The following is a 23,245-nucleotide window of genomic DNA, read 5'->3' on the forward strand; positions in this document are numbered from 1 at the left end:
AGAGGACCCAGGGTTCAATTCCCAGCACCCACATGGCAGATCATAACTGTCTGTAAGTCCAGTTCCAAGGGATCTGGCACCCTCACAGAGACATACATGCAGCTACACACAAGTGCACATAAAACACATAAATATTTCTTAAAGATTATGAAAAATTGTATAAATAAAAATGGAACAAAAATCCTGGTAAAATATGGGTAATCCTAGGAAACTGTAAGCATATATTAAGATACATAAGAATTATATATGTCCCCAGTGAATAATGAGACTCTTACTTGTCTTTCCAATCTGTATATATAACTTACAGATTTCTTATATATATATACATAGCAAAATTCTTTCAAGGGAGGGAAACTTTTAGCTACCTACTGAACATAGATGGGAAATAAGCGAAGTCAGATTCATATCCAAGTACAACATATACCTTTTGTACAAACAAAACAATTTAATTATTCAACAAATCCCTCTTGAGATCATTTCAAAAGTGCTATATATATAGTAATAAATAAGACAGCTATCAGGATAACATACACTTGTTTCACCTCAAGCTCAGCTGCTATTTCAGTGTAGGAAACATCCAAATCCAATTCCCTGCATGGCATACTACTTTACTTACAGACAAATCCTTATACATTCAACATAGCTAGAACAAACAATGGAGGGGAATAAAACCGCATGGTGAAGACACTCTACAGGAAAAGAGTTCCTTATCTTTGGGTAACTCGACTTAGACTGAATACCCAAATAGGATGAAAAGTGAAGAAATCTGACATGAGAGATTGTACTCACACAAAATTAGACTATCTCCATGCAAAAGCTCTAATGCATCCAATTTCTTACTGCCACTGGCAAGACACATGATCGCAGCATGCAATATCCCCCAGAAAATAGAGCCCATTTTACTTACTAGCTACCTCCAGCGATGCGTTGTGGCTCACAGCCTCTCCAAGGTAATTCCTTGCTACACAGATGTAGACACCTTCATCAGGCCTACTCTTCCGTCCATGTACTATACGTAAGAAAAATAAAGATCCACTTGGCAGCAACATTCGGTGTGAGCGAGGGTCATCTTTGTCTGTCTCCACTCGTTCGCCACCTTTGTACCATTCGATAGTCGGTGTGGGGCGGCCTTCCGCTTTACAGTTCAAAGTGGCAGGTTCTCCTTTTGAGACAATCAGGTCTGAAGGGTGCTCAACAATGCGAGGTGGGAAATCTTCCTGACGAAGACGGGAGCCTGAAGAAGAATTGAACACATGTCTCATATTAACTGAAAATACTCAAAGGTCTTATTTAAGGAGCAGAGGCTCTCTCTTAAAAAAAGATTTATTTATTTATATGAGTGCTCTATCTGTATATATATATATATATATATATATATATATATATATATATATCTGCATGACAGAAGAGGATATCAGATCTCATTATAGATGGTTGTGAGCTACCATGTGGTAGGTGGGAAGTGAACTCAGGATTTCTGGGAAAACAACCAGTGCCCTTAACCACTGAGCCATCTCTCAAGACCCAGAAGTACTGGCTTTCATGCTTTGTAAACATTGCGTGGAATGGATATGTCCTTCCTAACCTTGGTTTTAAATACTCTGAGGGTCCACTTTGACCACTGCTCCCATTTATGAATGCTTTTGACCCTGCACATGGAAAGTTCTCTTGCTTAACTCTGCCTGTACAGATGTTGCATCTGAATCCTTGAAGAATCCATGGCACGGTCCTCTTATACCTCAAATGGCATTTTGATGGCTAGTTTCAAATGTCAACTTGATGCAATCAAGAGTCATCCAAGAAGGGCATCTCAACGATGAATTGTAGACTGAGTTAGGCCATGGGAAGGTCTGTGTGGGGTTATCTTGATTACATTAATTGATATGGGTAGACCTGCCCATTGATGGTGGCACCAGCTCCTTGTCCTGAGATTATTGATAATGTAAGAATAGGACTTAACTGCAAGTTGACATGTCATGTCTGGTTGCTATCCCTGGGAGGCCTGCCCTTTTCTGAAGAATGGAAGAGGAGTGGATGAGGGGTAGGGCAGTGGAGGGGCAAGTGGGAGTGCAAAGTGTGGTCAGACTGTAGCATATGATAGAATTTTTTTTAAAAAGAAGAGGAAAAGTGAGCTGAGCACAAGCGTGCATGCATTCGTCCATGGCTCTCTGCTCTTGACTATGGATGTATCATGACCATCTGCTACACGTTCCTGCCATGTTTTTTTCTCTGCCTTGATGAACTGTAACCTGAAATTGTGATGCAACCAAGTCCTTTCTTCCCTAAAGCCACTTTTGTCATCATCACTCATTATAGCAACAGGTCCACAAACAAAACTAAACCAAAGCATTACCTCTCTTTACAGAGGAATAACACCAGCTACATAAGTCTTTGGATGTTATTGTCAATGCCAGAGAGTCCCAGAATCCCCTTTACAGCCAGCACTAGGTAACTTTTTAATAAATATATTCTATACATTAATGCACACTTCTACCCAAATGAAAAGAACTTCTTTTGAGGGGGTGTCCTTTTATTTTTCAATCAAGATATAATGTGTTAGATATTGTTATGACTTTTTAAAAATTGTGTGGGTTATTTTCATAACTTTATGTGGATGAGTGTTTGCCACCATGTGCACGTCCATGCCTGGCACCCACAGAGGCCAGAAGGCATTAGACCTCACGGAACAAGAGTAATAGATGGTTGTGAACCGCATGTAGGTGCTAAGAAGCAAACCCAAGTCCTCTGCTAGAGCAGCAAGTGCTTTTAACCACAGTGCCATCTCCCAATCCCCCAAAAGCTTGTTTTTGCTATAAAAAGAACTTTTTATATAGACATACATATTTTTCCAGTGAAATTTTTAAAACTGGGAGTTTAAATACTATCAAAGGAGAAGTGGTATTTATGGGTGTGTACCCTCAGAGGCCACTTTATCAAAGTAGCTCTTAAATCTATGTGTCCTTTAAATACATTCTGTGGCTATACTTTATTTTTTGCAATAAAATTAAACCTAAAAAGCAGGGATCATGTCTGTGGTTGTGTAAAGGAGAATGCAGGTTCTGGTGTTTGAACACTTGGTCCCCAGCCCATAGAACTCTTTGGAGAGGTTTCCATGGAAACACCTTGCTAGAAGGAGTATGTCACTGGAGGACAGGTTTTGAAATTATATGTCCTCAGCAACTTTTAGATTGCTGTTCCTGCTTCATGCTTGCAGTTTACAGATGTCACCTGCAGGTTCCTGCCGCCATACATGCAGCTTGCTGCTGCATTTCCACAATGACAGACTCTTAACTTTCTGGAACTGCAAGCCTACAGAAACACTTCCTTCTATAAGCTGTCCTGGTCATGGTTTTTATCAAACAACAGAAAAGTAACTTAAAATTCCTTGTTTTAAAATATACTCAAATGTTCTCTGCTGGGCATAGAGTAAATGTATAAGTGTCTCAAATCTCTATCAAAGTCACCAGTTCCAGATTTCACTTAATGTAGCCCAAACCTGGCTCTCGGGTAGTATGTGTACCTCACTGAAAACTGAAAAGTAGAAATGTGTCTTCCTTAACATCTTCTCAAAATGCCACGCTCGTCTTCACTTCACTGCCATCTGGATCCAACTACTACGCCTTCTGCTGAGGTTTAGGAAAGCCTTAATAGTCCATTGCAATGTCGTCAGAAGGCTTTGAACTCATTTGCTCTCAAGTTCTTAACAAGACCCACAAGACTGACCTTTTCCTTCCCCAGCCCAGATCTCCACACCGCCTGCTCACGCCTTCCTATGCCTTCTGTTAGCTCCACAACCACACTGTGATTCCTTCTGCCCCAGCAAGCGCCTGCCACACACACGGGCCTCCAAATAAACTACACTCCTCAATGCCCAGGCTACTCTCCCTAACTCATCTCCATATTAAGTTCACTCTAATAACCCTAAACAGCACTATACAGTCAGCTTTACTAAGAGTCATCGGAATTACGACTGAATTTTACTTATCTAACACTTGTCCCATTTCTCTCTTCTCTACAAGTACATAAGATCTATGGGCTTCCTTGGCTTACAGTTGTCTGCTAATGATGCTAATGTGCTAAAGTGGGAAACTACAGTGTTCCATAAGCATAAGTAGAAACACTGAGAAAAATGAATAAATGGCTACAAGGAAAGATCTACCAGAGGAGAGGGAGCCAAAGGAATCACAGCCTCTAGATCTGGGTATAGGAGGTGGAGACAGGGGTGTGGGGAGTATAAGGACATCCTTGGCTACGTTGTTAGTCTGAGGCCCAACTGGAGTAAAACAAGCCATGTTACAAAGCAATCAAACAAATGAACAAAACACATTCAGGAACCATACAGGAAAATATAACGCTTTCCCTTTTAAACAATCAGTGTGCACTCTATTCGACCCCAACCGACCCTATATGGCATAGGAAGCTCATTCATATGTGTCTCCTTTGTAAGTACTATAATTCATAGTTTTTCTTAGAGAAATGACTATGAAAGAAAAAGTTAACAATCTCAGTGACTAAGAGTTTCATAACCCGGGGCTGAGGAGATGGCTCGGTTGATAGAGCCCTGGCAGTGCAGACGTGCAGATCCGAGCCTGGATCCACAGCACAAGGTAAAAGGCAGACATGCACAGGGCTGAGGGGTGGGGAACACATCCAGAGTGGGTACGGCATGACAGTCAAATAGAGGGGGAGCGGACCTCATTGGCCAGCCAGTCAATCCACAAGGTTATATTCTACATTATTTTAAAAAAAAAAAACTATCTCAAAAACTAAGATGGAAGAGTGACATGGGAAATCACCCAACATCAGCTTCTGCCCTTCAGAGATGTGGGCATGGGAACTCGCATTAGCATATACACAGAAACATGATGGGGTAGATAGAGCTAGAGACAAATGGGGAGAGAAGAGCATTACAATCAGAGGTACAGGGAAATAGCTCAGAACATAGTACACAGGATGTTATAAATTCATAAAGTGATGGCAGACTTGAAGGGGCGTGGGGGTGGAAGAAGCCAGAAAGAGAGAAGAAAATCATTTAGAAAGGTGTCTATTCTTACAATGGCTATATAGAAGAAAATGAACTTCAGGTTGGCTTTCGGGTCACTCATAATTATCAGTGCTGTGAACCTCAGTGTATCATTAGCTTTTACAGTGGCTGTAATTATGAAAGACAGATACTGATGATAATCAGATAATGAGGTGATATACACCTACAGAAAGGTTAAATTATGAAATTATAAAAATGGGGTTACAAATCTTGCTGTGAGAATATAAAGGAAGGACAATGAAGACAAACAATGCCAGCCATCCAGAGAGGGGTCTGGAGCCTCAACACGTGAGAAGATAGATCCCTAAGAATGAGTCACACAGGAAAGAAAGGGGGGGAAAAGTCACACAGGACACAGCTACTAGACTACACAGCACACTTAAAGGGATCTGCCGGTAGTTCAGCTTATAATGTACATTGTCACAGACTGAGAAGTGTAAACCTGATAAAATAAAAGAAATGATGAAAAGTTAAATAAAAAGAAAAAAAGTGACATGATAGAATAGGCTTTGACCATCAAGTGAGTGTTCTGCAAGTCTGTTGAAGGGTGTGTGTGTGTGTGCGCGCACACACGCACACACATGTGCATGCATGCGTGTCTTCGCACTTGTAGACCAGAGGTATATACTGGGCGTCCTACTCCATTGCACATTATTTTCTGAGACCAGGGCTCCCACTGAGCCTGCAGCTCACTGATTGGCTACACTGGCTTGCCAGTGAGCTCCAGGGATTGTGCTGGCACTGCCCCACAGTGATGAGGGTTACAGATGTATGCTTCTGCACTAGGCTTTTTTTTTTAAATATTAATACTAAGCATTAAAACTCAGATCTTCAGGCTCCCACTGGAACCATGCTACCCACTGAGCCATCTCCACAGCTGGGAAATCGGTAAACAACGTAAAAGAAGGGCTTATTCTTGATTTGATATAAGCAACATAAACAGACTATACGTTAGGAGATTGGATACCATATGTTTGCACCTTCAAATTACAAATCTCTGAGCATGTATTTAGACACTGACAGAAAGAACAACAAAGAAACAGTGGAGATAGTAAGATAACCGATCAACAGAGCACCCTCATTGGCAACATGGAGGGTGGTGAAGAAGAATACTCCTGAGGAGGAGAGACAGAGAGATGCCAAACCCACTGTGTCACTGGAGGCTGGAGTCCGCTTTCAGTGAACATAGAGATAGAAGACCGTGAGAGAAAAGGGGTTGGCTATCCTTCTAGAAAACACAGAGAGAAATGATGCGTTGACTCCTGTGTCTCCAAGTTTGACCTAAGAAACAAAATCTCAGCTAGAGCCATTAACCGCAGAAGAGCTGGGGAAAAAAAAAATCATGAGAAAGAATAAAACAGTCTGGGGAGAAGGTGTAGAGGAAGTCACGGCCAATTGCAGAACCTGGAGACTGCCCAGGCTCTGCTACAGTGTGCCATTGCTGAGGAAAGTCTCCATCTGAAGTTCAGTTCCCCAGCGCTGGACCACAGCCAGCAGGACGCTGGGGAATAGAGAACTCAGACTCGTTTGCACCACCATGTTTGCACAGCAGCACTCAGTAAAAGCCCCAGCAATAAAAATGCTTTCTATATTATTAATGGCTAATTTTTTAAATTCTCTATGGAATACACTTTCCCCACATTGTTAATAACATTCTTCATATTAAAGGGGAAAAATCTGAGGTTCTCAGAGTCTAGTTTTACTAATGTACATTCAGATCTGCCAGAAAATGCATGCAATACTGTTTCCCAAGCCTATTTGGATAGTAACATCTTTTTTCTTTTCTTTTAAACAGGAGGTTCTACTGAGTTTTGTTTCTGATGAATACATTGGAAGAGAAAATAGACATAATTAAGTATATAGTAATCTGAAGAGAACAAAAGAGGTCACCGGAAAAGCATTCATTTGACTGAAACAGAACCAAGGACTTGGAAAATGACAACAAAAACATGAAAGTGTTTTAATTCTTTATACTGTATGACTCTCAGAAAAAAAAATACTTCACAATATCTAGCTCATATACATAAGCGGTTAGCCTCAATAATCAAAACTATAAATATCAGTCATCATCTTCATTAAAACTATGGTAAAGGACTTTTTGTGATAAAATATAAGCAGGACAGAACGGGACTGGAGAGCAATCTACGGTCAGGTATCTACATCTCCACTGCTACAGCAGCATCTTTCTGCACTGAAGTCTCAGATGCTATTCAGCTGGGAGGTGGCAGCTCCCAAACTCTTCCTGTTTCCAAATAGTCCATGCATAAATAAGGGCTGCCCCTTGGGTTTTCAACACTACAAGTGGTCATTTTGAGGTCTTCCTTCTAAAATGTTGGTGACAAAAATATCAACAAGCTGTCAAGTCTGATGACCTTTGTTTTTCTTTGTCCAGAAAAAAGAGTATTTACCTGTAAGCCAAGTTAACTTAATAAGGACCTTATAATCAATGTATCTTTGTACTATATCTTCTTGCCTAAACACAAGTTCAAACTGCTCGGCATTCTCACTGACATTATCAGTTTCCAGACTGCTGAGAACTTCAGTTTGCAAACAACTATGTGTATAATTAAAGCCATTTTCATAGCTGAGTGTGGTGGTATGCATGCAATCCCAGCATTCAAAAGGCTGAGGAGGGAAAGTTGGTTATTCCAGAACAGTCTGGGCTACACTGTGGCAACTGGTGTAAGAAGATAAGTGATCCAGGGACAGAGCATAAGCATAAGTGCCTCAGTTCAGAAATATACATGTGTAATGTCAGTGTTCCTGCAGAAAGACGAAAGTGAGGAGATGGGACCTTTTCCTGTAAGTGCATTGGTGTGCAGAAAAGCACAACTCAGAGGAAAAAAGAAAGAGAAGCTGTCTCATGGTGTGAAGCAGGGACCAACACCAAATGTGCCCTCTGACCTCTGCATGTGTGTCATGGCATGGCTATTCCTTATGCCCTGTAGGACTATTCTACAATCGTAAAATGTTCTCATGTCATCTGGCAACCACCACTATATTTAAGCTAATTTTGCATATTTTACATAAAAAGATAGAAGCCTTATAGACTAGTTGGCAAAACCCACACTCCGAATATTAACTTAGTAGTTACAAAGAAGAGAAAGAAAAGCAAAGGACCGAAAGAATGACACCTTAACAAAAAAACTGAGATGAAACTGACGTTCCTTAATAAACACCTGGATGGCACTGTCGTTTAAGAAAGACTTAGGATATTACTGTCCACTTTGGTCTCAAGAAGAATGTTGGTCCCTCCCTGGGGATGCACCACCACTGACTTCAGCAAGATCAGCACCGCAGAAAAGGGCTGGGCAGAATTCCTTCAACAACAGCCCAGTTGGAAGATAAAATATAAACAAGAGTGACTGAAATATCTAAATATTTACACAACCACAGCTGGAAAGAGACATACACGTAAGTGCTAAGTATTTCAAGGAAATTCATCACAGTCACATGAGATTTACGGGGAAGAACCCAAACTCCTAGTGCGATGTAAACTCTCCCTCTCCCCCTCCCCCCACCTACTGAGACATTACTTACAGAAAAACAAACGAGCAACCATTCCAAAAACACTGGTCCTATTAATATCCTATTCAGGCTTGCACATAATTTCATTGTTTCTCTCTTTTTTTTTCTTTCTAGCATAGACGCAGTCTTGTTCATAAACCTTCATTTATATTATCAATTCCATTTCTCAGTAGACTGAAAAAAAAAACAAAAAAACAAATATGCCCAGGATGTTATAAAGAAGCTCTTGCTTACTCGCATCCAAATTTCTTCTTAATATTTTTGATGGGTAAAATCAGGAAGTCTGCAGGGATTAAATTCTCCTGATGAAGCATGTCAAAGAACAAAAATGCTTATAAAGTTGCTAATATCACAAAAAAAAAATCCATTAAGTAATTGAGAGACCAGCAATGAATATTAATAGAAAAGTTGGTGACATCTGCCCAAGGCTGGGTTGGGAAAGTACGTAATTGCCTTGACAACATGCTTATATTTGTAAAAATATTTATATTTTTAGAGAAAACTCACCACTTAACTTTTTTTCTTTTTTTTAGCCTAAGCTTTGTCGACATTTTAAGGAAAATTACCTCTAATTACAAACATGCACCCCATCATCACAAATCCAATAATTTTCCTGTCAGAGGTTCTTCCTACCAATAGCTGGTGGCTAAAAACAAGCAAGCACCACTTACTTACTGCTCAGTAAAAACAGGACATAAAAGAAAAGGCATTCAGAATTTGAAGCTAGGCTTGATCATGCAGCAAGATCCTGTCTCATAAAACACCCGAATAAGTAAACCAGTTAACTGAACACCATCCCCTAAAACGTCATACACATTTCCAAAGTCCACTCAGTGTTGTAGAAACACATAAAAACAAAACCTGTGCTACAAAGACCCTCAGCTGAAATTATATAAGGCAAAGGAATATAAGGGAAGCAATATATTAAAGGTATTGCATGATGGACAGTTCATGGCATTTTCTTCATTTCCTCCACTTTCCCTTGGCTATAACCTTTAAAAGGATCACTTATAAATAAAGAAAAGGAACCTCTTGTAGCCAAAGCTTATAATAATCCCAAGAATTAGCTGAGTGTCCTGGCAGAACTATCACCTGAAATGATGATCGAAGCAGAGCCAAAATGAAATTGCAGGAGAAAAACTACTGTTTTTGTAACATCTCTTTATCATCAAAACCAAATGGTCATTTCCTAGAGATGGGGTGGGGGGAGAAAGGTTGACAGTATCATAAGTTAAATTTAGAAATAATTTTGAGCCCCCAACTAATTGCACTTTTAATAACACAGACACTGAAGACATGCCAAGTGTTTACCCACTGCAGGAACGGCCTCAGCTGGGCCCTCACCCTGTGGTGGGTGCAGAGACTGGAGGGAAGATGTTTGTTCAGAATTCATTCTTTTCCATGTTCCCTTTACCAAAATGTCAGGTAAAGGTGCCAATAGTAAGACTTTTGCAAAATGTTAAAAAAAATAATATTGTGTCCACATCTTAAAGGCCCAAATTTGTTTGTTATCTTGCCACCAATCCACCCAACCATCATTCACTTACATAAGAGCTATGAGATGAATAATGCACTGGCCTCAGTATGCAGTAGATGAAAACAGACAGAAAATATCTGCAAGAATGACATTAAAGCCAGAGGCAATGGCCATAATCCTAGTGGCCAGGCAGTAAAGGAAAGGCACTTGGAATTTGAGGGTGGACTTGATCACATGGTGAGATCGATTCTCATAAAGCACCAAAATAAATTGGTGAAAGAATATGAGCCGTTTAATTAAGGAAAAATAATAGTAGAAGAAATTAGAATTGGGAGAGAGTGGCTTAAAGTAAGAAAATGTGAACTATTGTATGTGTGCAGAAAGTAACTAGAAATTGCGCTCAACTACTGGGGGCCTTAAATCTGCACTAGTTAGCTACTTAAGACTTAGATAAATTGTTTAACTGGTTTTTGCATTTATAGGAAGAAGACAAGATAATATCTATATAGTATTCATTAACATAATGCCAGATGAAGAAAACCTATTATGTGAACACATGGGCTTGAAATTCTGGAAGCCGCCAGAGCGCTATTGTTTGATTTCATAATCTCCCTTCCCCTGTTTTTCACTTACAGCAGCATTCTTACTAACTCCAGGAGAATTTTTCCTCCAGACTTGGAAGAAATATTGTAGAAGTAGCTGAGCCTCCAGCTTCAGCTTATACATAAACACCAACTAAGTTTTAATTTGCACAGTTCTTGGAAGGTGCTGGCACAATTTCTATAAAACATCTTTAAAAACAAGAGAAGACAAACAAAATAAAGGGGACTGGGAAAAGAATTAGTAAGATCCTTACTGTCCAGGCATGAGCATCTGTGCTCAGATCACCAACACCAAAGGAAACAGCAAGTCAGTCTATAAGCAAGCCCGTCCCCCTCCATGATCCCAGGCCCAGGATAAGATAGGGCAGAGACAGGAGGATCTCCAACCCTTCATGTCAGCCAGTCTAGCCCTGTGACCTTTGGATGGCACCAGGCAGCAACCTCTCATCTCCAAATGCACAAGTATGGGGGAGCACAAACATGTATGCGTACACATCATACACAGAAATTTGTTAATTCAAGAAGCACTTAGTTCGGCCAACTGAGCTTTCCAGAGAAGCATCACACACTACTGATCCAAGGTCATCTGTAACAAAGCACCTCTGTTCCTTGAAGGAAATACTCCAAATGGGCACACTGAGCAGTGAAATGCATTACTTCTACATAGAGATCCTAGGGTGAGTAGTCACAGTGTCTCTCATTTTCTTTTTATAACATATATGAAAATTTGTGGACCACCGGAGTAGAAATGAAGTCTCCATGTTACAGTGAATGATAATATTCAAGATATCTAGATCTGGAGGGATAACGCACAGTACACCCTAAAATATTATGGCCTCCTTTCAGTTGATAAGACCAACCAGACTTTCGAGATTTTTCTGAGAATGGATTCTGAAATGTGTCGCAATGTGAAAAGCATTATATGGGCAGTCCTTTGATTTTTTTTTCCTTATTGCAATGAAAATACAGGCAGTAATCATCTTGGACTGCTTACATATTAGGCAAATAGTATAGTATTGCAATCAATTTAAAAAATTCAGTTCATTTGTTTACATATAAAAAAAACAGATGGTGACATACTATCAAATTTTGGCATCGAAGCGGCCAATCAGAAACACAACTGTATAAATAAATCTTGCCTAACAAACTGCCTCTGCCCTCTCATTAAAATGTCTGAAAAAAATCTTGCTGGCTGTGGTGGTGCACACCTTTAATCCTAGCACTTGGGAGGCAGAGGCAAGCGGACCTCTGTGAATTCAAGGCTAACCTGCTCTTACAGCCAGGGCTACACACAGAGAAATCCTGTCTAGAAAAGAAAAATATTACTCACATGTCCAAAACATGCTTTCAAGTCACAAATTAAATATATATGCATATGTGTATATATAATTGAAAATACAATAATTTAATCAAGTAAAGGTTTCAAAAATAACGTTAAATTAGAGAATCCTTTCTAAAAGCCTGTGCTATATTTTTATGGAAAATATTTCATATAGAAATAATTTACAGAATCTAAACTCAATTAAAATAGTGAAAAGGAAGGTTTTAACTTTACATTTCAGAGCACTCATACTTGTCATATGTAAGGAACCCTTGATTTCAGGTGAGAGGTTAATGTCTTCAAAATAATAGTATAAAATTGCTGTTTTAAGGATAATTGTCTAAAGACAATTAGACTTCTAAAAAACAAAATTCTTAAAATACCCTTTTAAAGGCTTACTGAGGAATTCCTGTAGGACATAGTCAACTCCACTCTGTAAAATCTCAGTAATTTTGACATGAACAAGTATTTCTGAAGAAAATCTTTTGGAACGTTAGTAAAATAAAACTGTACACTTTCCTTTTTACCTCTTCTAAATGTTTCCTTCATTTTGTATGTTGTTCTCATTTTCATAGCTCTTAAGCATTGCACTAATAAAGGGTGATGAGAGGCAGAACCTACCAGTCAGCACTGGGAATTTAACTAATTTTTCAAAATTAACTAAAAAAGAAAAAAGAAATAGAGAGTTTAAATGATAACAAATATTTAAATAGTTTTAATCTTTTTTAATGGCAAATAAAACTATTGTAGTTTACCTAATACCAAAAAACCCTATAGTAATAAATTATATACTTATTTTTTAATTCAAAATATAAACTCCCCCAAATTCTGCTACTTGTAAGAACAACTCTATAGAAAATATGATATCTATATGTATTTTTCATGCTGTACTACAATAAAATTCTTAAGAGGAAATATCATACTTGTCTAAGAGAATGGTTTAATCAGTTTGTTTACGAAGCAGTTTTGGTGTTTAGTTTATAGATAGTTGGACCCTAACTCAACACTTGTACATTTCCAGTCGGTCTCTTGAACAGAATCTTGTAACCATCAAGTGAATAAATATGTGTTGGATAAGATTGTCAATGAAGGAGAAAAATGATGGGTGACCGCAGACAACACATTTTTGAATAGTTTAGAATGTGTTATACACAAATACTCAAGGAGCCGATGGCCTTCTAAAAAGCAGGAGACAAGATCGGGAACCCCAACCTCCTCAGGAGCCCTGAGAACAATAAGCAGTACACGGGGCTAAGTGAGACAGAAGCATGTATCCATCAAGTGTGGCGTGTGTCACATGCAGACACAGACAGGTGTAACCTGCTCAGTTCTAGCTACAGAGACCCAGAGCGAGAGAGACAGACAGACAGAAAGAGACAGGGAGAGAGAGGCCTAGGGAAAAAGATCTGGGGAAAAAATAATCTTGACTTTTAAAAGACTGTTGAAAATAGAGATAGCTTATATTGTTCTCTCTATAAATCTCTCTACTTTCTAAATATTCCACAATATTTTGCTGGTGTATTGAGAATGAAACTCTCCAATTTAGAAATTGTACAAGGGAAAATTTTAGCAGAAGGAGAAATCAAGAAAATAAAAGGTAATCTTTGCAAATTCTAGTATTCTCTTAAATCTTCAACCGAAATAAATTAAATGTCCACACTTCCCCAGGTCGGTGTTAGAATGTAGGGCCACCCAGACTCTAAAATAAAGTGTTAATAGAACCTGTGCCTTTTTAGATTATGTGCAATCCAGAGATAACATCACTTGGACATGAACTACACTGTAATTACTTAAACCATGGGCACGCACTAATATTAGCCAGCAATAAAACCTCTTTCTTGTGCACACTTAAATGAGCATTAAACAGTGTGTTTTTGAGTGTGAAACATTATGCCACATAGGATGAGTGAAAGTGAAGACCCCCCCCACAAAAGCAGGCCTTTCTAGCTAGGAGGGCGACCTGTGTGAGAGTAATTGAATGGGGACCACAAGCCCTCAGGCACATAGTTGCTAGGTCATGCCTGTGTGATCACTGGGAATTGAAAGACTGGATATGGATTTAAACCAATTAACAGCTATCAATGGCCTCTTCTCTTTAGGCATCAAATAGACCTAATCATTTCACTTATCTTCCATGACACTGCAAGCTAATTCCTCGTCTCTGCCACTCAGGGAAAATTGGTCATTTGAACCTTAAATTATTCTCCCTTCATATTCAACTTAAAAAAAAAAAAAAAAAAGAAATTAAACCTAGAATGGCTAGTCTCTCTCCCTAGGAAGTTAGATGGAATAACGGATGGAAAGGACCGTATGGCATCACAACTCCAAAGGAGGATCAAAGTTGGACAAAATTACTGTTATTTTTTTTTAACTTGGAATAGTTCTAGGCTTTAATTTACCTTTGTTAAGCAAGAATCTCACATAAATATTATAAATATTTATTTGAAACACAGTTAAATAACTGCTGCAATTATTTTGAGGAAAAGAAGACAAAGTAGTGTCAGAGCTCAGAGGTCTTCTTTTAAAGATGTTGACTCAGCTTAAACATTAAACATTGCTTTTTAGTGTATAATTTTCTATAAGCACTTAAAACACATTTTAAAGCAAATTAAAATTTGAGGAACCTATGAAATCACCCTGCAAAGGCAAGAGGGAAACCACCTATTGGTTAAGAAGAACCTGTCTCTCCTGAGCTGACCAGTGTGCTTTGCTACCTCTGCTTGTATTTTCCTTTGTCAAGTTTCTCTACCTCCTTGGTTTACTAACTAAAACACACAGATGCATCTTTGACCTCTCCAGACACTCATCTGTCATGAGCATGATCATAATCAGAATGTAAAATACAAGTTGGTGGGGAAAATAATCCTCTTATAATGAACACAATGTAAAATGGCACATTAAAAATTACTGTTATATAAAATATAATAAAATTGTGTTAAGATATGTGATTGAAGAAAAAGAATACATTATTAAACTACAGTGAATAAACATAGCAAGGACAAAGATAATCATTAAGTTCCTTTTGTTTGCTTGCTTGTTTGCTTTTCTGATGTGTACATGTGTTGGCCCTATGTGAGCTAGATCCCATAACTTAACACAGGATGGCCACACACTTGTACACATCTTCCCACCCCTGCCTCCTAAGTTCGGGATCACAGGTCTGACCACCATGCCCAACGTAAAAAATCAGAAATTCCTGATCGCCTGATTGACCAAATAAGGACTTTTTTTTTTCCCACTGAAGGGCAATATATAAAGGAAAAAGACTGTTACATGACTGTGAGATTTAAGGAATAAAATAGCCTACCCACTGTGAAAGTACAGACAGAAGTTTGATGCAAAGATGAAAACAGTGCTAAATTTTCTACTTGTTTGTTGTCTTTATATGGTTTAGTCTCAAACCACAAGAATAACGGCCATGAAGTGGCAGAAGCCCAAGAAAGAAAATAATGTAAAACAATGCGTGGAAGTAAGATTGTTTCAACTCAACAAGTACTTAACTGGGTGAGTGAACATTCTGTGGTCGGCCCTACAGAGTATACAATGAGTCTAAAACTTTACAGCACCGCAGGGGCTTGTAATTAGTACTACAGAATAGAGGGAAGAAATGAAACCTCAGAGCTTCCATCTAGAGCTGTGATCAAGTAGTTATAGAGCATGTAAGAACTCCACGAGGGTTATCGTAAACCCCAGAAGATCTACACAGATAGAAGCCGAAGGCATGGAAATCACAACAGCTCCGTCTGAGCACGTTTATAGATAGTCTTGTTTACTTAATTATTTTCATCCGACTTTGATTCTCAGCTGGAGGCAGCTCGGAAATTAAATGGCACAGGCGAGGATTAGCAAAAGCGTATGCAAATGGTGAGGGATGGACAGAAAGAAAGCAGACAGATGTGAAGATTCAAATTCCAGACAGACATGAGTCTAGGGAAGTGGGGTAAGCTAAGCTAATTAGAGCTCAAAGGTAGAGCAATGCTTAGCTTAAAGGCTTTGGGCCATTGCTACCATCTTCCAAAAAGGATAAACAAACACACTAAGAGAAGAGGGGAGGAGAGACGGGACAGGCTAGCAAAAGAATATTTGCAATTACATTCCAATTTAAGCCCATATTTATAATAATATGCTAATATATTTTTTAAAATTTTTTATTAATTTATTCTTGTTACATCTCAATGGTTATCCCATCCCTTGTATCCTCCCCTTCTTCCCTCCCTCCCATTTTCCCCTTATTCCCCTCCCCTATGACTGTTCCTGAGGGGGATTATCTCCCCCTGTATATGCTCATAGGGTACTAAGTCTCTTCTTGGTAACCTGCTGTCCTTCCTCTGAGTGCCACCAGGTCTCCCCCTCCAGGGGACATGGTCAAAGGTGAGGCACCAGAGTATGTGAGAAAGTCATATCCCACTCTCCACTCTACTGTGGAGAATGTTCTGTCCATTGTCTAGATCTGGGTAGGGGTTTAAGGTTTACCGCCTGTATTGTCCTTGGCTGGTGCCATAGTTTGAGTGGGACCCCTGGGCCCAAATCTGCCTATCATAATGTTCTACTTGTAGGTGAGAAAATAAATCTTGACCTCATGCCAAACTTATGCCAACTTCATGAGTTCTTTGTCGCTTTACTTTACAACACACAAACTCTTATTTCCACTGTAATCTGCCCTGCATTCTCACCACCATACACATAAATCCAACACTTCACTCATCTTCTTCTTCCACAGACATGTGCATACGTCTTGGCAAGTCTGACAAGACTAGCCTTTGGAACTGCAAGGCTTGAGGATTTTGCTGATGGTAAATGAGAAAGAGAAAAATGAATGGACACTCTCATGGAGCACGTGATCCTCAGGAAATGGTCAGGAGGACACTGTTACTCTAGTGTCACAAAGCTTGGCTTCACTGGACATAATTGCATTGACACATTTAAGAACACAGAGTGTTTCCAACAAATAAGGAACGCGGCACACAGGAGAAAGAGTGTTTCGCTGGGAAGACCACGCCAATGAGTTATCCAATTCCAAATGGTCAGCCCTGAAAATGTACATGCAAGTAACATTATACAGGCTGAGCAGGTTATATATATACATGTGTGTGTATATATATACACACATACACATTTTCACACATATATATGAGGCCAAGATTTTGAAAGAGAGCAAAACAGCAAAGGTTTGGAGAGAGAAACATGATGTAACTATGTTATATTCTCAAAGAAAACCTTTGAAAAATGAATGTAGTATAAACTTTCATCAGAAATGACAAGTAAGAAGTTCATAGTCTCCAAACATAAAGTTGTTTTAAGGAGACAGCACCATTAATTACCCAGAATAGATCAGAACATGCTGTACATATTACTGTTGTCTATAAACAGTATTTTTATGTACTAATCAAGCTTTTTAATTAAGGAGATATAAAAGAATTAACTACCAGGAGATAGTTTAGCAGTTAAGAGCACAGGCTACTCCTCCAAAGGTCCTAAATTTAATTCTTAGCAACCACATGGTGGCTCACAACCACTTATAATATGATCTGATGCCCCTTCTGGCAAGCAGGTATCCATGCAGATAGAGCACTCATATACATAAAATAAATAACTACCCTGACATCTACTAATCAAAAACAGAAGAAGAAAAACAGTAAAAAGTAGATAGTGTTTTCTCAAAGTCTAAAGATCACACAGGAATATACTCATCTTATTAATCTTGTCTGAGAAGCCGCAAAAATATGTAACTTGTGTTTATGTTTCACTTTCTTTAGGATCTTAACTCTTCCATGCTCATAGCATTCTAGAGTAGATACTGTTGTTACCCACAAATCACAGGTGAGAAACAGAGACACAAACATTCGATAGCATCCATCTAGGGTTTCATACGTACTAACTGATTAGAAACGGAGACACTTGCATTCCACTCCCAAATCCAGACATTTCCCACTACACTCTGATGGAAAGCAGTAAGTGAAGCATTATTAAAAAGCCACCCTGCTCAAGAATATACCGAACAAACCACGGAGCTGTAGCTCTTGAAAAGGGCGCTTACCCAGCACAGGAAAGGCTCTGCATCCCAACCCAGCACTCAAAGAACACACACTGAATAGACCAAACAGTTTGAAGCTCAAAGTTAATATAAATTTATGGAAAACTACAATACGTGGTGTGCTTCATCACAGTGGTTGGGGGAGGGGGGGGGAACACAGCGGGTCCATAGTCACAACACACAAACTGCTCTTCCAGGTCCATAAATCTGTACCTCTCCACAAACTCCGGTTAATGGGTCAGTTTCTTCACCCATAAAATGAAGCTAATACACCATGTGAAAGCTGGAATAAGAACAGATGAATTTGTCAGCTCTCACATTTTCCAAACAAAGAAAAACTAATCACCAGAATGAAAATCCTTGATCAAAGTTGACAACACATAAAAACCCCCTGGCTAGAATCAGGACACTGCTCTTCTGAATGCCATAAACACAAGGGTACGAGAAAAAAAGTTTCCATCAAATAAACATAATGCATTTCTAGCTTGTGGAGGATGTGCTCCAAAGCGCATGTGTGAAGTCTCAAAGGTCAGTCAGTGTGCTTTTCTTTGGGGGTGTATGGTCACCTGAAAGAAGTAAGGTTTCAGAAGAGGTTTTAAGCTCAATAAACTTCCTGCCCTTTTGATCAGATGAATAAAGGAACTCCCCGAGGGTCGATAACTTGCTTAGTACCCCCAAAATATTGTGGAGAGCTGAAAATCAAAAGCTAGTATGCACACATGTTGCCATGCAACAGTGTTTCTCTGCTTTCTCGCTTTAAACCTTTTCACACCTACTGTTCACTTGATGCTGGCCTCAGCACAGATTAAGTGAAGTAACACCTGCTATTATTGCTTGTCCAAGCAGGAAGCTCAAGTTATTTTTTATTGAAAAGCATTTTAGCAGACATTAATACTAGTTAAAGAAGAAGAGGAGGAAGAGGAGGGAGTGGAGGAGGAGAAGGAAGAGGAAGAGGAGGAGGAAAAGAAAGGAAGAGAGAGGGGGGGAGTGTGAGGTTGGAGATGTAGTTCAGCAAACCCCTTGTCCAGTGTGCACAAAGCTCTGGGTTCAGTCTTCAGCACCATATAAACACAGCAAGGTGGCCCACACCTGCCATTAATCCTTCCCCTTGGAGGTAGAAGTAGAAGGATTAAATTTAAGTTTATTCTCAGCTACATAGTGAGTGTGAGGCCCGCCTGGAATACATGAGCCCTGGCTTTAGAAAAGAGACAAACATAGAGAAAAGCAGAAGGAGGGAGGGAGGGAGGGAGGGAGATGCGGGACAGCGACAGGTAATACTCTAAGCATCAAACAATTAAGGACTTGGCATCTTCCGATCACAAATCGGGGCAGTACGTAAGTAAGATCTGATACCTTATCTATATTTTAACAGGGTTAACAGGACAATAGGTATAATTAACTTAACCAATCATTCACTATTTTACAGTCTAGGAGTTCAGTACCTAGAAAGTTTAGAGTCTGCAAGTTGGGAAGGGTTGTATGTATCAAAAGCTAAGAGGCCAAGAAGGATGTGGGGATGTACCACAAGTGGAATACATAAACACTAAATCTCCAACAAAAAGAATTCATCATGAGTGACAGAGCCGGACTTTTTCACTGGGCTGCACTGGCAGGCAGGGTTGGATAAAATCTGGGCTGGCCAAAGATTCTTAAATGCTAAAATTCTCTGAAGTGTTACGTTCAGACATGTACTTTCTTTTTTTAAAAAATGATTTTTAAAAAATTTGTGTGAATGCTTGTGTACATGTGAATGGGTATACACGTGCATGTGGGTGAATGTATACACAAAAACATTCCTGGGCACACTATGGCATGTTAGGTCTCCTGGAGCCTTCAGATAGTTGCTAGCAACTGCACTCTCACCCTCTTCAAGGGCAGCATGTGCTCTTAACTCACTGGGCCAACTTTCCAGACCCCAGGTTTACATGTTCTTCAAGAGAAAATCCAGCTGCAGAAAATAGCAGTGAATTCTCAAAGAGGGGAGATAACAGAAAACAAACAAAGAAACCACCGGGCAACCATAACAGATCACGTAAAATGCAAGTGCACTGCCTGGCAGTACTAGAGTCAATAAGTCAGGAATAGGGAGGCACCAGGGTTGGTTCTTCTTAAAGACAATGTGGGAGAATCTGTTCTGTGTCTCTCTCCTGGTGTTTGCTGGTTCCTCCTTGATAGCAGATGCATCACCCGGGAACTCAGACCTCTGTAACCCAAATGGCATCCCAGTATCTCTGCCTCCCTGTCCAGATTTCACCCTCCGTACAAGAACACAGACATGCTCAGTTAGTGCTCAAGTCAGGAACTCCCATATGATCTGGATCCTCCACAGCCTATCATAGCCAAGTGACACCTCATTTGCCTGTGCTGGGAGGAGGAATTCAACAACACCCTCAGGAAACAATTCCATCCCTAACCTTTGAATGAGCAGAGAGGACCAGAAAACATGTGTAAGTAGGGAATCAGAATGAAGAGCAAAAATAATATGGAGATAAAAATCACAGCAACACACTTATTTGAAGGGCTATACCCAGCAGGAAAAGGGAGTTGAAATGCAAATTTCAGCCTAACTTTAGAAATCTAGGCATGTTCAAAACGGCTTTTGCATTTGAGCCTACTACAGCACAGATGCTCTTGGGCAATCTGGAGACATGAAGAGGCAGCTGTTAAGTGTTTTCTAGGAACACATCACAGCTGGGCAAGAAGAAGGGTGGTGGGAAGAGAGGCAAGCTCCAATGAGTTAACCATCCCATGATCCAGTGGGGAGACTTGGGGGAGAAATGAATACCAAAATAACATCTGAAGGACAAATTCTTAAAATTAGGTATACAGGCTCTGAGGCAAGGGGTCTAAAAAACGCAGGAAGAAAGCCAGCTTGGGGCTATTTTTATTCTAAATATGTGTGTGACTAAGAAGGCAATCAGCACTGACAACGCCAGGGTTTTCCATGTATTTTGTATGACTTACAACTCTAAAAATGGCATAAAACCAACTTGAGACTCAACAGATGACAGAAAAACTGTAGGTGATTTTTTTTTGTTTCTCATTCCCATGATGTTTACTATTTCAAGAGTTATGTTTTAAATTATAATTGGTAGTTATACTATGTACTACATGTTCTAAGACAAGTTGAGTTGATTTATAAACTATATTGAACAAATTCATGGAAATGAGAACAAAATGCGTATTTACCCTTAAGATTTAAAGTAAATTCCATATGTAATATAAACATATGGATAATACACACAATTCATATTACCCACATATAAAGATATATCCTTGGATTCTCTTTAAGGGTACTTAGTCGCCGCCTTCTTCTTCTTCTTCTTCTTCTTCTTCTTCTTCTTCTTCTTCTTCTTCTTCTTCTTCTTCTTCTTCGCTTTTGAGACAGGCTTTCTCTATGTAGCCCTGGCTGTCCTGGAACTCACTCTGTAGACCAGGCTGGCCTACAGACAAGTTCAGTTGATTTATAAACTATATTGAACAAATTCATGGTTCATGAACTCAGAGAGCCACCTGCCTTTGCCTTCTGATTGCTGGGATTAAAAGCATGTGCCATCACTGATCTGCTTACTTAGTCTATTCTTAGAATAAGGTTTAATGATGTTGAACACTGTGAAAAAAACACCAAGATATGAACTACTTTGAGCAAATTAAATATTTTAGAGAAGATAATCTTTAATAGGAAAATTTCTTATATATTAGAGTCTTACAATGATACCGTTCAAGTCAAGTCCAAGCCATGTAAGTAATATATCTTCCATATTCATGCTTTTTTATTAAAAAGAAAAAGAAAAAAGTGTAAACTCTGTTCCAAAATGTTAAGCATTTTCAACATGAAAGATAATTCTGCAAGCAAAATATCTGTTCCTACTAGAATAAACTCAGATTTAAGAAGCATGGCTTTAAATTAAGTTCTCAGTACTTTAAAACTCTATGGTTCTTACAATGATCTGGCATTGTCAAAGGGCACTTTCTTGTCCTCAGTGATGCTGAGTTTAGACTCCTCTGGTACACCAGGCACCAGTCCCAAGAGGCTCTTCAGCATGGGAAACTGAACTTTTATTTCATTTTATTTTAATTAATTTAATTTAAATAGAAACACAAAACTGGAGGCCACTGTGTGAAACAATATCCTCATCAATTATGTGAAAATAAATGCAAAGGGAAAAGCCTCAGTCGATAAGGAGGACTCTTAAATACTAGGATCCATCACAATGAAAGTCATAACTTATATCTGCAGTAAAATGCAGAGGTAGAAGTTTATTAACAATTCAGATCCCATGAATCAATTCTATCTTTATGGTTTCTTCTTCTTCTTCTTCTTCTTCTTCTTCTTCTTCTTCTTCTTCTTCTTCTTCTTCTTCTTCTTCTTCTTCTCCTCCTCCTCCTCCTCCTCCTCCTCCTCCTCCTCCTCCTCCTCTTCCTCTTCCTCCTCCTCCACCCCCTCCTCATTCTTCTTCCATACAAGTTTTCATCCAGGAGCCTAAGCTCCCGCCCCTCAAACTGGAACACCCTACTTCAGGCTCCTCTGAGGGCTTGGACTGGGAACTACAGGGATGTAAAACCAAGCCCAACAAGAGTCTGTAAAAAGGACCAGGGGCTGTTCTGATGTACATTTTAGCTTGAGAACATGTGCCTCACTTCTATTCTGTTTCAAAGTAGAGTGACTGCTTTTCTCTAATAGAAAATACGAATTTATTCTGTTTAACAGCTGACTTCTTATATGAAACCATATTGCTTTAATTTAAGTAGCATTGGCACCTCTTTTTTTTTTTTTTAAAGATTTATTTATTCATTATGTATACAGTGCTCTGCCTACATGACAGGAGAGGGCACTAGATCTCATTATAGATGGTTGTGAGCCACCATGTGGTTGCTGGGAATTGAACTCAGGACCTCTGGAAGAGCAGTCAGTATTCTTAACCTCTGAGCTATCTCTCCAGCCCCACATTGGCACCTCTTAATATCTGAGAGACCTCTATCACTTTGGAACAAAGTGGAAAATAACTTATTTCATTGTAGAAATTTCACTAGACATCAACTAATTTCCCTCCACAAATGCTACACTCATGGAATCGAACCTTGCTATGTATCACAGTACACAAATTAGCTGCCTTCACTATGGCATCCAAGTCACTGTGTTTTATTCCCCAGCTTTAAAGCCAAAGCCTAATACTTGTTTGGTAAATTTATGCAGCATTTTTCTGGTTCTCAATTCCCTCATCTATAATATGAAATA

General features: G+C 39.3%; 1 protein-coding gene across 7 annotated transcripts in view; it reads right to left on the bottom strand.

Moving 5' to 3' along the window:
* Window positions 1-23,245, bottom strand: part of ROBO1 (roundabout guidance receptor 1) — a 994,953-nt gene that overhangs the window by 309,476 nt on the left and 662,232 nt on the right. For all 7 annotated transcript variants that reach the window (XM_084802512.1, XM_084802517.1, XM_084802513.1 and 4 more), the window contains one exon: window positions 908-1,234. In XM_084802512.1, the coding sequence (XP_084658638.1) occupies window positions 908-1,234 (327 nt within the window). The remainder of the gene's footprint in view (window positions 1-907; window positions 1,235-23,245) is intronic.

The sequence above is a fragment of the Acomys minous genome, assembly GCF_964271855.1.
Source record: "Acomys minous genome assembly, chromosome: 11".
NCBI classification, from domain to species: Eukaryota; Metazoa; Chordata; class Mammalia; order Rodentia; family Muridae; genus Acomys; species Acomys minous.